Below are 15,196 nucleotides of genomic sequence, written 5' to 3' on the forward strand. Positions count from 1 at the left end.
AAGAGTTGCTAACGGTAACATCAAAAAAAATTGTCAAAGTTTTCACACAAAGAACAAGTTGTTTATGGTTACCATAGTTAGTAAACCAGGTGTTACAAGAATATATCAATTAAAAATTGTTTGTTAAAAAAATAATTTTACCGTGTAAACAAAATATATAAATTACGATCTTTCAGCTATTTTTTATTAAAAAAATTAAATCGTGTTATTCTGGATCTTTATAAGCTTCTAAAGGGCCAATCTTCAGGTGAAGGATTAGGGATCAAATTAAAAATAATCTTTGGAAGTTGTTCTTAAATACTTATGGCGAGTTTTTCTGATAAAGATAATCTTCATTCTTTGGTTAAACCTGGTTTAATATATGTTTCGTGTTTTTCAGTTATCAGTAAAGATACTTATTATCTTAGTTTAACTGAGTGTAATTGGCCAATTAAACTCAAGTTATAAGTGAGAAAACACAATTAACAAAAAAATAATATTTTAAGTAAATTGCAATTTTCTTTAAATTTTATTTTATTAATTATTGTTTTAAATGTTTATTAAACATTTTTCCAAAATTTTTCATTTTACAAAAGTATTGTTTGCAAAAAACAGCTGTTCATTGTTTATGTTTTTGAGTGAAAACTTGGCAATACAAACAAAGTTAACAATCATCGGTTAAAGTCCGCCTAAATTTGTTCCGAGTTTAATCTAACAGCAAGTTAAGCCTAGTTTAACTGATGAGTAAGAAACCCGCCCTTAATCAGCCAATTTTGTTTGCTAGTTTAAGCGCCCAATGAAGATGGTTTAAAATTGAGCAAATAATGCAAAAGTGTAAACAGCTGATGCCAAAAAATTAATACAATTTTTATTAAAATAAACATTAAAATGTTTATTTACTCAATTAGTATAGATTATGGGGACTACACAATATATTTTTGTATTGTTTAATGTAAGTTAAATTTACTTTTTAAATTTACTATTCTCTTCTTCTTTTTTTATAAAACTTGCATTGTTTTAATAACAAACAGTGGCGTTTTCCGTTGTTTTGTATGGCAACACTGCGAAGTTTAATCATGTACTCAAAACATCAAAGGGGATTAACATCAGAATCAATTTATTTTTAGATAAGCTAATCTGATTTTTAATTGGCATTTGATTACTCAAAAACCTGTCCTAAGACGATCTAGCTGTGTCTGTCTATTCTTGACACGAAAATGACCTGGGCGCTTAAACTAGCAAACAAAATTAACTAATTGAGTACTCAAAAACAACTTTCGAGGATAATTTTAATTTAATCCCTAATCCTTGACCTAAAGATTGTCCCTAAATTATACTAACTAATCCGAAATTTATTAAAAATGCGATGAATATCGAAATACCAAAAAAAAAGCAAAGGAATGTCAAAACAAATAATAAAATTTTTTTTTGTTGTCTAAAATTAATCAACAAATTATTGTGTATATTTGAATAAAACTACCTTTCTAAAAAAACTATCTACTACAAATTCTGCAAAGATCGGTCTATAATTATCCTAAAATTCACCTCAAACTTAGTAAACATATATTTACTACTACTCTCTCGTTATCGCAATTATTTTCTATGTTTGTTGACTGGGTTTTCAAAGTTTTAAGTCTTAAGGTACTTTCAGACCTATCAAAACAAATAATAACGACGTTCTGAAATGATTTCGTCAAAGATATATTAAGCTTGTGCAAATGAATATATATTTAAAGGAAATCAAAATGTAAATTTTTTATGGGTCACGTCATTTTGTCGACTATTTGATAGGTGTGAACGCAGCTTTACTTGCACCATTTTGATGTATTTCTCCATATAATTGCTTCCAAGTTATGCGTTGTTTAACGTAGGAAACGTATGATTTTGTTTTACCTCAAAGTGAGGTTATGTTTTTAAAAGGTGAACATTTAATGTTCACGATATTATTTTAACTTAATAAATAATAAAATTTTAAAATTTGTGTTGTAATTAATTTCTGTAAAAAAGTGTTTAATAATCATGCATTTATTTATTGCTTTTGTTCGATTACCATCGATTATCCAATAATTAAGCAACGATAACCTTTGTTTAAATCATTTTATAACGAACTTTTTAAATTGGTATTCTACTACGGGGATGTACAAAAACAGTATTAAGTTTAGTACTTTAATAAGCAACTCTTCTTAAATAAGCATTGCCATTCACTGCTCTCTATATAAATGTCAAACAATTCTGCAAAGAGAATTCATTTATAAAAAAATTGTAAGCAAAAGTAGATGCACGGGTTCTTTTACTTATTATTTTTTTGTTAAAATTTTGTTGTTGTGCATTTAATTTCTAATGTTTTGATGTGTGAAAAATAAAGTATAATTTAATTGAAATCACAAGTAAAACAACAATGTATAAAAAAGTGCTTTAAAATATCAAAGAAACGTGTTAAATCTGAAAAAAATCATTCAAACCGAGAAAAAGAAACATATTCTCATTGCAACAACACCTCCCTCCTTCTTTTTTTTTCTTTTGGTGCTTTGACAACAACAATAAACCGAAACAAAAAAAGTTATATTAAACTTCCTGCTTTCTAAGCCTATTTAAGATAAGAAATTCGTTAATTCTTTAAAATTAAACAAAAACCACAGTAATAAACAATAAGATATGAGTGTTATGAAAGTTTGTTGCATGGGAGCGGGTTATGTTGGTGGACCCACATGTTCTGTTATGGCATTAAAATGTCCAGACATTACTGTGACCGTGGTAGACAAGAGTTCTGAACGTATTGCTCAATGGAATTCCGATAAATTGCCCATATACGAGGTGAGTACTTTTCACTTGAAATTGTTTGTGTTTTGTGATTGTGTGTATATGTGTGTATAGATTATTTTATCTGGCCCAGCAATTAATCATTTTGTGTAGAGTAAATAAAAGAATAAAGAATTAAAAAGTATGTAGTAGTAGCTTGGTGATTATTTTTTTCTTTTATGCAAATTTCACATATTATCCAAAGGGAAGCCAACAACACTTGTGGCAAACCTGTTTATCGTTGTACCCTACCCTCTAATGTTTGTAAAGCAGAGTGTTTTGGTCATACAATGACTGAGATTTAAATTCTTGTGCGAAAATGACTAAAATTAGTATAAAGCTCAAACATTTAAATTAATACATAAATTTTATCATGATTTGTCTATAACACAAAGGATAAGCAGCTCTTTAATATTTCAAATATAATATTTTTATATTTAGAACACGATATCTTGAAAACCTGATATAACTTACAGAAATGTAATATTCTTATAGCTATTCAATAAAGAAATCATATTATACAACTTTTAAATACCTAATAGGTATCTCTGAAATTTGTTTATCGGTATAGGGTATCATAATATTCGCTCTTACTTTGGTCTTTTGGTATTAATTAATAATAATCATGTTAAATTTTGTTTATATTCGAGATTTTGTGCTTTCTGCGTTCATTGACATTGGATATCAAATCAAAATCGAATTGTTAGATAAAAAACAGACAATTACTTATAAAATTTACTAGATTTTCACAAAAAGCTAAAGTAGTTTTATTTCTATTGAAATAAGCAAATTAAAAAAAAAACTGAATTATAACTAACCTTCGTTTGCATCTTTACACTTCACACGAGTTCACGAAAATTTATGTACGATAATTCATTTATAGTTTATTTAACTCCATCCTCAACCCAAAGGTACAAGTGCCTATCAGCCAGTCAGTCAGTTAGTCTATCTATCTATTTATAGTTATGTATGTATGTATGTATGTATGTATGTATGTATGTATGGATCTCTGTCTATCATTTTCAGACTCTTTAATGCTGTTGAGATTCGTTTATTTAAATTGAATTGTAGATTCCCAATTTTATTCGCTTTGCTTTCATACTAAAACATAATAAAACTAAAAACTTATTAAACAACAAACAGATAAATGAACGTGTGTACGCAAGGTCAATGAAATCTAAGAGGCCTTTTTCGATTCTAAATGACACCTCAGTCATACATAATAATAATTGTGCTGAATTGCTTTGGACTTTTGTTTGTCTGTTTGATTGTTTTAAGGCCACACTGGCAAACCTAAACTGAGTATGCGTGTCTTTTTATGGTGGACGTGGGAATATTTATTCATTCATATATGTTATAGTTGTTATTAATTTACGACTTTGCTAACATTAATTAGTTTAATAGTAATAAACAATAAAATCAAAGAAAGTTTTTGACTCCAATTTGTGTGTAAAGAATTTATCAAATCTAAAAATGTTTAGTAGTTTTTCTAACTCCTTATAAAAAGCCACGTACATCAGTCATAAGAACTTCTGTAATTTGAATTATACATACATATATTTTTAAATTTATTAATTACAAACACGTATTGACTACTCAATCAAGTACTTGATATGATTGCTTTCAAATGGAAAGACATTTAGATCTTTTTGTGAAAAAATAAGTCAAGAATTCTTGGAAATTTGTTATAGATAGGCGTTAAGCAATATGTTTTCAATGACACAAATATGTTTCGTCCAGTTCATCTGGAGTATATCTTATTGCCATTTTAAGTCCGATACTTAGTATTATTTGGATGTGGCAGATGATGTGTCTTTTGGACTTTAATTTATGTTGTTGTAACAGTAGCCAAGAATTTTCTTTATAAATGGGGCACATATATTTATATTTGTAGATGTAGAAAATATTCAATAAATGAAAAAACTCCTTCACGGTAACAGTTCAGGGAACTTAATTTTGAACTTAATTTGTAATATCTGTAACATCTTTCACTAAAGATTTCAGAAGTCACCATTTGGTACGTTTTTTAATTACACTGTACATAAAATTTCAACTTTTAGAAAGACGTAGAAAAACGCAGAGACACCTAAACCTAATTTTGGGACGTAGAACCTAATGAAAAGTTTTTTTTTTTGTAATTTAATTTGAGAGCCTCTAAAGGTCATCCGTATTTAACAATGTTTGAAGGACTCAACAGTCATACGATTGAAACTAAAATATATAAGCATGCTGTGTGTTTACATCATTGAGTACAAACTTGGGTCTAATATATTGAACTTTTTGCGATATCGGTAAAAAATGGTTTTTGTTTTAATTCACTTTGACTTAAATACTATGTAAATATCCTATCCAAACCAATTTATTGCACGTATAAAAGAATCTATCATTCGGACGTTGAAAGATAATTTAAGATATATGCATTATGTCGGTCATTTTTTTCTACATCTAAAACCGCTTTTGTTTCGTCCTAATTACTCTGGTTAATACGTAAAAAGAAATGTAGAGAATTTAGCATGTAAACTCAGATTTTCGCCATCACATATGGAATTTAAGATATTGTGTACTGAAGTTTGAAAAAACGCCGTTTTTTGTCCTAGACATAAAACAACGCGAAGACAACTTTATTTATAAAATGTGGTGATATCTTAAAGTTTATATTGATATCTTTCGTCTATAAAAATAACTCCAAATCTGTCTTCACTAGAAAGCAATTAATGAACATATATATGTATGTGGTCCCTCGAAACGTAAAATTATTCGCTATTATTTTAACAATATTTTAAAATTTAACCTTTTTAATTATTAGATACGCATCTACACAGACTGAACTTATGTATCTACAATGTTTAATTCAGACCTCAATTCAATAGATATTGTTATCTACTCTTTTTAAACTAACTTCTTTTGCAACTGTTTTTTTTTTTTATTAATTAGGGCATCTCTGCAGCAAGAGCAGTGTCACATTTCAATTAAATGTTTTTTTACTGAACACTGCTTCTTTTTTATATAATCACTCTTTAATATTTAGTTCCATTTTCAATTCATTCAATACTTCTTATACACTGCTATGTTATAGTGTATGCGTTGCACATTTTTACTCAAAACTTTTTTCTTTTATTTCAGCAATTTTTTTTATCTTAATTGAAATATTTACTTTAGTTAGTTACTCTTATCTATTGTCTAGTTTTTTTTGTTTTCATTATATTTTTTTAAATATTTTCTTTACAAATATCAAGTGACTGACGAATCATTTGATTTGTGTTTTTGGAAAGAAGTTTTTTTTAATCGTTATTTAAAATGAGGTTAAATTTAGTTTAAATGATTTCATATTAATTTCAAATTATGATAACAATTTTTTAATTGTATATCCGTTTTAAGAAAACAAAAAAATATCTTAAGAACATACACAATAGGGGTATGAACGAAAACACTTTTTTCTCTAATAATTTTATAATAAATAATAAATCTAATAACTATTTTATTAATTATTTTTTAAAAGTACACATCTTTTGCGATATTTATTCAATTTCCAACTTTTAAAAATTAATTTTTCGCCATCACTTTTAGTGTATGATGAACCTTGTTCCACATAAATGCGAATAGTATAAATTTATTTTGTTTCATCATTATTAGTTTTTTAATGTTTATTTTAATGATTTTTCAACAAATCTTTAACAATAAAGATTTCTTCTTACACATATATACGTTTGTAGGTACAAGTTTTTAGTTTTTTTGTTGGATTGTACTTATTATATAAAATCTTGTATATTTTTTGTTCTTTTTAAAGTTATTTTTAGAATTCTCGTTTTTTTTACTTAGAAAAATGTTAATATTTACATTGCAAATAATATTTATTATACCTTCAAGAACATTATAAAAAATACTTGATTTTTAAAATGCTTAAACAATTTAATATGAAAAAAGATATTAAATTTTATTAAAGTTTAGGGTTTGTAACAAATTTAATAGAAAAAAAGATACAAGTAAAACTTGGTTAATATTTAATATACTTTTTTAATATGACGTTTCTTTTATTTTATTTGAAAAGCCTTGTATTTAATCAGCTGAATAATAAGAGTTAACAAATAATCTTCGAATAAGTCAATATTTAATTATACATTATATATACATATATATTCTATAGACTGTGTTGTGAATACATGTTAAAATAACAATTTGAAGAATATTTAAAAGAAGTATTCTTTACATTTTTTATTTCGTTATATTTATGTATTAAATGAATTTTCTTCATACTAAATCTATGATCATGAATAAGGAATATATATTATAATTATTTACTCAACTGTAGTCAATAAATTTTGAAATGCTGTTTTAGAAATAATTAATGTACAAGAAAAGTTTAAAAAAAGAATAATTTTATCTTATTTTCTGTTTTAATTTTTAATTTATTTTCTGTTTTTATACTCTACACCACTATAGTGGAGAGGGTATTCTGCATTTGTGCTGATGTGTGTAACACCCAAAAATATTGTTCCTACACCCAACTTAAAGTATACCAATAGGCTCAGAATCACATTCTGAGTCGATTAAGATTATTGAAAATAGTTGAAATCGGTCCATTATTTCGTCTAGCCCACATAAATACCGCCCAAATAGTTAAATGTTTTATAATGTCAGCAAAACATTGCAAAACTTAGTTTTATAGAACTCTAAATGATACTACCAATTTTATTTTGTTATGATTTGGTGTCATTTGGCCCTGGCCCCCATACAAACTCCCCTTCAGAAAATGACCTGAAGGTGAAAATTCGCTTATAAACACTAATAACTAATCATTCTATACCCCTTATTCACAAACAATATTTTCATTTAATTTCCATATACAAAATCTAGTTTATAAACCGTTTATAAAATAAAAAATTTATTTGTGAATTAGGGGGTATATAAATAACTTTAAAATAAACGTAAATTAATTTACCAACATTGATATGTTAGGTTAACAAAGGTTATACACCGTAGAAACGATGTATGTCCACCCACTCCCTTGACAAAACCTAGTGGACTGCGGTTCCCGAAATTTCCCCCAGTTCGCCATGGAACATATTCCCTATTCATTTCAGCCTGTGGTTGTGTACCCTAGGACATTAGCAAATGATATGCTCGATCGTCTCCACTTCCTCATCTTCGCATAACCTGAAACAGTCCGGTACACTACTGTCCCACTTACTGATAATGGTTCTTACTGAGCAGTGTCCAGTTAGAAACCCTACCAGAGCCCTTAGACAGCGTCTGTCCAATCCTACAAGTATTTTGGTAGCACTCATATCAAGTTTTCGCAACAGGGCCTTTGATATTTTGCAATCCAATCTACTATCCCAGGACTGGTAAATGATGTCGCGAATTCTTGCGAATATCAACCTATTATAGTGACAAGTGGGTGATCACTATATGAAGGTTCGAATCTAATCTAGCTAGTACGTCCGCAACTTCATTACCATGCACATAACAGTGCCCTGGCAACCAACACAATCTAATAACAAACAGTCTCATAATGTACCTAAGAGCATTTCTACAATGCAGGTTTATCTGCACCACTAGCAACTTCTTTGGTTCTGTCATGTTTCGAGTACCGGAACCTGACAGTGCCAAGACCAAACTTTATTTTTTTAAAAATAATCTATATTAACATACTGACTGGTGTAGGGTATCTTATGGTCGGCCATGCCCAACTACACACTCATACTTGTTTTATTTGTTTTTGAAGAATTATGGGAATGATGCAAACATGTAAAAGAATAAATTCCCTAATTCTATTTATACCCTACACTATTATGTTGGGTTCGTTGTTCCACCTTGTCTAAGAAAGTTTAAAGAACATTATGTCTATTGAACGTTTGCACACTTTTAACAAGTTCCGCAAGTGTAGGTTATGACATTGGGAATGCTATTAATGAATTTTTATTATTCTGAATGAAAATGATTTGGGAAAAATCATAATTATTATTTATTTTTTTTTTTTGTAATATAAAGCCTACAAAGGCCAAAATATTGATAATACACAGCAAATAACGCCTGCCCAGCTGGCATTTTTTAAAATTTTTGATCACATTCGAGTTATTTTCCAGCTAGCATTTTTTGAAATTTTTGATCACATTCGAGTCATTTATGACTCTTCCGCATGATTAAAATGATCAAATATGCGCTCATTTTTTGATCATAAATGATACATTCGTCGGGAGAAAATGGTACCCTACCCGCGACTCTTCTAAATGAGTCATTTATGAGCCCCACTTCTGATCAATTATGACTCATCTTTTTTGAGTCAATAATGAGCCAAATAACTGGTCGTTTTTGAGTTATTTCCAAATCATATTATAGTCATTTTTGAGTCTTATCTGAATAATTTTTATGTTTGTTACAGACAAATACAATAGAAAACAGTTTTTGATCTTCCGACTGCGCGAAATTAAACTACAAACTAAATTTTTAAGCAATCATATTACAAGCACCTGGTTGACCTATTTATGATTGGTATACATTTTGTTATTGTTTTTTTCAAATAAATCAAATTTTAAACATTAATTCGAATTATTTAGACTTAGTTTAGTGATTAGTCGCCCAACTATCTTCCTTAGAATATTTATACATTTAATTTTATAAACGAAATGAGAATTATATCAACTCACTTTAGCCCTTACATATTGTTTTTCCAACTTTTCCAAAAGAGTCTTTTCTGAGCACCATTTCTAATCAGTTTCGACTCATTTTTGAATCGTCTTTAAGTCATTTTTAAGTGTTAGTTTAGCTATTTCATTCCCAACAAAAAATAATCGATGTCATACTTTACAAACGGCATATTAATCACATCTAAAAATGCGATTATATAGTTTTCGCTTTTATAAACCAAATATTTCCTTACAAATGAAAAACCAATGACAAGTGAGGAAAGAAATGTAGAAAAGTCACTACAAATAACATATTCAGAGTACATCAAACTTTGGTGAAAAACCAATGAAATTAACATAAGCATGTCATCTAAATATCGGATTTTTCTACATCAAATTCAAATTCTACATCTTTTTCCTCACTTTTTTGCTGGGTTATAAACAAAAACAATTACATAAGGAACAATTTTATGACTAGAAAATAAATTATTAAAATCATCATATTTTAAACACCAGGATGATCAATTTATGATTGCAATACCTTTTGTTATTGTTTTTCAAATTTTTAGTTTTCAATCATATATGGGGATCATTTTCGAGTCATTTTTTAATCGCCCAGCTTATTAATCACTTTTAGCTCATCAAAAGGAGTCAAAAATGACTCAGTTTACTGATTAATCATCCAACAATCTTCCAAATGCTAGCTGTTACAGTTATTTATGTCGAAGTTAGATCCAAGTATCTTGGAAGTTTTGTTATTGCGGAAATAACATTCCTGACTAACACTGATTGGAATATTTTTAGGAATTACATTCAGGAGTTTCAGTTCCCCTTTATTTGTCATGGTAAGGAGCGCACAACAGGGTTGATTATGGCCTAGTTGTATTTCTTCGGATTTGATGTAGTATACATCCTTCTATCAACCTAACCTAACCTATGTATGTGTATTCTTTTTTCCGTTTATAATCGCATAGAAAATAAATACAATCCTATTTAATTGTAAATTAAAATCATAAAATACATTATAAAAATCACATTAATTAATTAAGTTTCCTAAAAATATAAATTAAAAAAACATTATTTGAAATTTAGACAAAGTAAACAATAGAATTTTGGCAAATTTTCGTTTAGTTTTATATAAAATAAAACAGATGTATTTTACTTGTTTCTGTTGCTTTAGCACTCAAATTTCGTAGTTTTTTTTGTTACTTTTATTAACTTAAACTCTTTGTTATTGTAGTAACTACATATTTGTTTAGAACAAAATACCAGAATTTAGGTCTTTCTACGATTAAAATTTTCTATGCTTTGCACGTTTCATCAAAAAACCAAAAAAAAAGAAACAAAAAATTCTTGAAATAGTTCAATACATGTATTGTTTTTATAATTAATAATAACACTATTGTTGAGTCTACTAATTCATGTACTCATATACGTCCATAGTTATTGGAATTATTATTATATATATATTTTTTATTTACAATTTACATAATGTGTGTAAAAATTCAACGTACATTGTTGTAACACCCTCGTGGAGGAAGTATTTTAGATATAATTACATATTTTATTTGAAAAGTCTTTTTTACTTAGTGTCAAATGACACGTTTATTTATTAACATTTTTATTACTTTTAATTATTAGTACATTAATTTTAAACAACTAATTATTAATAAAATTACTAAATTAATATTTATGTAGCAAATTTTAATGTAAAAATGTTATTTACTATTTGTTTAATGAAAAAATGTCATTACCATGGTTTCTATTTAACACAATTATTGTGTTTTTCAAGTAGTTTTGTTATTTGTTTGTACAGTAAACAAACCTTATCGGAGAGCAAGAATTTTCTTTAACTACTTGAACTGTTTTTTACTGTTTAATTAAGATAATTGAAATTTGAAAGTTTTTTGTAAAAAAAAATTCTCAGAAAAGATATTTTTTGAATTCAAAAATTTCCTTTTAAAAAGAAGACAAATACGAAACTTTGATCCAAGCATACAAATTATGAAATTGTGACCACCATTTTTTAAAGTAAATTTTTAATTTATAAATATGTCTCAATTTCATTACAGCCCGGTCTAGATGATGTTGTCAAAAAATGCCGCAATGTTAATTTATTTTTTTCGACTGATATTGAGACTGCCATTAAAGAAGCCGATTTGATTTTCATATCTGTTAATACACCCACAAAGACCTTTGGCAATGGCAAAGGTAAGAATAAAACTTAAATAAAAACCCCCCAAAAAATCACATTTTTTTAAAAAATCTTGTCTAGGTCGTGCTGCTGATTTAAAATATGTTGAAAGTGCTGCCCGTATGATTGCCGAAATTGCACAATCCAATAAAATTGTAGTAGAGAAAAGTACTGTACCCGTTAGAGCTGCCGAAAGTATTATGCACATTTTACATGCCAATCAAAAACCCGGCATACGTTATGATATTCTTTCGAATCCTGAATTCTTAGCCGAGGGTACTGCCATTGAAGATCTTTTGCATGCAGATCGTGTGCTTATTGGTGGCGAGGAAACTCCTGATGGTCACAAGGCTGTAGAAAAGTTATCATGGATTTATGAACACTGGATTCCCAAGGCTAATATCTTAACCACAAATACCTGGAGTTCGGAGTTGTCAAAATTAGCCGCTAATGCATTCTTAGCACAAAGAATATCCAGTATTAATTCTCTTTCCGCAGTATGCGAAGCCACAGGCGCAGATGTTTCTGAGGTGGCTAGAGCTATTGGTTTAGATTCTCGCATTGGTCCGAAATTCCTACAAGCTTCGGTTGGTTTTGGTGGCAGTTGTTTTCAAAAAGACATACTTAATTTGGTTTATATATGTGAGGGACTTAATTTGCCTGAAGTTGCTGCCTATTGGCAACAGGTTATCGATATGAATGAGTATCAAAAGAATCGTTTTTCACAAAAAATCATTGAAAGTCTTTTCAATACGGTTTCCAACAAACACATCTCTATTTTGGGTTTTGCTTTTAAGAAAAACACTGGCGATACTCGCGAAACTCCAGCTATAGCTGTGTGCAAAACATTGTTGGAGGAAGGCGCTAAGTTGGATATTTACGATCCTAAAGTAGAACCCGAACAAATCATTGATGATTTAACACATCCCTGTGTTACAGAATCTCCCGAGAGTGTTAAGCAAGCTGTGCAAATACACAGTGATCCCTATAGCGCGGTTAGAGGAACACATGCTATTGTTTTGTGTACAGAATGGGATGAATTTGTGGTAAGTTGTTTAAAAAAATAGAACCAAAAAAAAAAAACTATTTCAACATCCAATTTTTTGCAGACTCTTGACTATCAACGCATTTATCAATCAATGATGAAACCAGCATACATTTTTGATGGCCGTAAAATTTTAGATCACGAACGTTTACAGCAAATCGGTTTCCATGTCCAAACAATTGGCAAAAAGTATCTACGCACTGGTCTTATGCGTTCCTGGGGTAGTGTGCCTCAATTGTAGGGCAAGAAAATGGTGAAACTTAATGCAAGTTTTACCAAACGAAACAATGGTCTTCACACTGCAAGAAGATGAACTTTGAAAAAGCATTGAATTCCTCCAAATTATATATTCTACTACTTTCTTCTTACTTTTTTTCCTATTTATAAAACAAAAACACTTTATTCTAATTAATTAAAGAGAACTAACTTTTGTCTTTACTTATGACCTTGCACAGTATTTAAAGAAATAATAACAAAAACAAAAAATATCTTATTATTAATGTAAATATGAATCGAAGTATGTTTACGATTTTCACAATTAAGATTCATTCTACTTGTTATGAAAGTTTCATTTATTAAATGGAAAATAATTTTGAAATAATTTCCAACTAAGCGGCAATATATTTTTAAATTTAACCATAAATGGTAAAATATTTAAAATATTTTACCATTTTTTTTTAATTTAGACTTAATATTTGATTTAAAATATAAGTTATGTTAAAACAAATGCAAATTTTGTCTATCAATTAAATATAACACACACACACTTTATAATGCATTAGGAATAAAAAAAAACACATTTACTTGTATTTAAAATTTTCTTAGAAATCTTCTTTTTCGCATATCTACATATAATGATTATGTAAAGAATAATTAAAAAAACAATAATAAAATAAAGATACAATATAGTTTAACTAAGTAAAGAAATGCTGTTTAATTTCTAAAATGGTTTTCTTTTCAATATGGTACGATACCACAAAAACGCTGTGGCCAAAGACAAACTGTACCAAGTGATTAAATAGGATAAATGATCATTACGCAGAGTGATGCGAGTTTGACCACCAATAGGACCGCCAGGCACTGATGATGCGTAGCTAGCATCTAGAAAAACTGGTTGAGCACCGGTTAAAGCAGACATTTTATCTATATCTCTGTTAGTAGAAAATCGAAAAAAAAACATTAGCAGTTTTTTCATACATAAATTCTTTTTAATACCGACCTATACAAAAATACACCTCCTTTATGTTCAGGAGTAAATTGTGGCCTCTGTTCACCCTTGCGCACCACACAAGTCATTTCCACCTCATCCGTAATTTGTCCTGCTAAACGTGTTTCTGGTTTTTGATGTTTACGTGAAATCCAACCACGATTGATTAATATTACATCACTTTAAAAAAAATAATATACAATTAAATTAATATGCTACCAATAGTGCAGTATAAACTTACTCTCTTCCTGTTAACTTAAATGGAGTAATAACCCAATATCCATTACCAGTATCTCGTTGTGAAAATAAACCTCCTGCTGTTTCTCCACCATCAGGTCTTATAAAACTCCTAGGACCCATTAACAGTTCTTTGTCGTGCAAAAATGTACCTTTCACTTTAACAGCACGATATTCCATATCTTTTAAAGTTGATAAACTAGAAGTAAAAATTCATGAATTATGAATTTCTCAATTATATAAGATTAATACTTACTCTTCTGGTAAATCAACTGGCTCTATTTTGGTTAAAGTTTCCATATCCTTTATCAATTGTTCTTTCCAGAGTTTACGTTTTAGTTGCCAGCAACCTAAGCCAAATGTTGTTACTGGAATCAGCTGTATAAAATAGTTTTAATTTTGGGAGATGTTTTAGTCATTTAAACAGAATTGGAATTGATTCAAGTATATCAAGATTGCCCTCAAGAAATACATTCCCTTCTGTACATATACATGTATCTAATCTTTACAAATTTACAACTTAATTTAATCATACTCACCATTAAAAACCATCCTAGAGGTGTTATCTTTTCTTCATTTTTCATTGATGGAGCTCCAGGACCGGCTAAAGATGTACTTGCGTTACGTTGAGGTAAACATCTTAGAGATGGTTTTGATACAATTTGCAAATAATTGATATTTTGTTTAACACTTATGGCAATTAAAGGTCTCGTCTGGTTTCTTAGCAAATGACCACACAACTTTAACATTTTTTTAATTATTGACAAACTTTATTGCACAATAATAACAAAAATAACTTTTTCTACTGCAATTCTTCGAATGATGGAAAAAACAACAATAATGGAAAAGCAAACAGCTGTTCTAACCTCAAATTGCGGAAAAGAAAAAACAAAACAAATATTTAGCATTGCCAGATTGAATTTATTTCTTCACAGATATTAATAACAACTCTGTCTTAGAGAAAGTTGGATTGGAACCGTTATATTTACAGATAGCATTGTTTTTAATGTTTATCTCATAAAATATTAAAATAAAAATATCCTTAATTTATTTTATATTCATAATAGTTTCAAAAGGATATAAATTCTATTTTACCCCGTATTGTCTTC

The 15,196-nt window shown here is 28.6% G+C and overlaps 2 protein-coding genes across 2 annotated transcripts; one reads left to right on the forward strand and one right to left on the reverse strand.

Annotated features, from left to right (window-relative positions):
• Window positions 1-2,239: 2,239 nt before the first annotated feature.
• On the forward strand, window positions 2,240-13,110 carry LOC111685724 (UDP-glucose 6-dehydrogenase). Its single transcript, XM_023448001.2, has 4 exons — window positions 2,240-2,793; window positions 11,477-11,615; window positions 11,680-12,644; window positions 12,708-13,110. Exons 1-4 carry the CDS (start codon window positions 2,635-2,637, stop codon window positions 12,882-12,884), a joined length of 1,440 nt encoding a protein of 479 aa, XP_023303769.1. The 5' UTR covers window positions 2,240-2,634; the 3' UTR covers window positions 12,885-13,110.
• Window positions 13,111-13,447: 337 nt separating this feature from the next.
• LOC111685727 (SURF1-like protein) lies at window positions 13,448-14,929 on the reverse strand. Its single transcript, XM_023448003.2, has 5 exons — window positions 14,627-14,929; window positions 14,344-14,465; window positions 14,092-14,286; window positions 13,863-14,030; window positions 13,448-13,794 (listed from the first exon to the last, which is right to left on the reverse strand). The coding sequence occupies exons 1-5, from the start codon at window positions 14,834-14,836 to the stop codon at window positions 13,584-13,586; spliced, it is 906 nt and encodes a 301-aa protein (XP_023303771.2). The 5' UTR covers window positions 14,837-14,929; the 3' UTR covers window positions 13,448-13,583.
• Between the last annotated feature and the right edge of the window lie 267 nt (window positions 14,930-15,196).

The sequence above is a fragment of the Lucilia cuprina genome, chromosome 5 (genome assembly GCF_022045245.1).
Source record: "Lucilia cuprina isolate Lc7/37 chromosome 5, ASM2204524v1, whole genome shotgun sequence".
Lineage (NCBI taxonomy): Eukaryota > Metazoa > Arthropoda > Insecta > Diptera > Calliphoridae > Lucilia > Lucilia cuprina.

What these genes read in the sequence shown, in the direction of transcription:
- LOC111685724 (XM_023448001.2), top strand. Translation starts at nt 2,635, where the DNA reads ATGAGTGTTATGAAAGTTTGTTGCATGGGAGCGGGTTATGTTGGTGGA. An exon ending in ATAAATTGCCCATATACGAG is followed by an intron (nt 2,794 to 11,476) that starts GTGAGTACTTTT and finishes ATTTCATTACAG; the next exon opens with CCCGGTCTAGATGATGTTGT. An exon ending in GACCTTTGGCAATGGCAAAG is followed by an intron (nt 11,616 to 11,679) that starts GTAAGAATAAAA and finishes AATCTTGTCTAG; the next exon opens with GTCGTGCTGCTGATTTAAAA.
- LOC111685727 (XM_023448003.2), bottom strand. Translation starts at nt 14,836, where the DNA reads ATGTTAAAGTTGTGTGGTCATTTGCTAAGAAACCAGACGAGACCTTTA. An exon ending in CCAGTTGATTTACCAGAAGA is followed by an intron (nt 14,287 to 14,343) that starts GTAAGTATTAAT and finishes TTTTACTTCTAG; the next exon opens with TTTATCAACTTTAAAAGATA. An exon ending in TTTAAGTTAACAGGAAGAGA is followed by an intron (nt 14,031 to 14,091) that starts GTAAGTTTATAC and finishes TTTTTTTTAAAG; the next exon opens with TGATGTAATATTAATCAATC.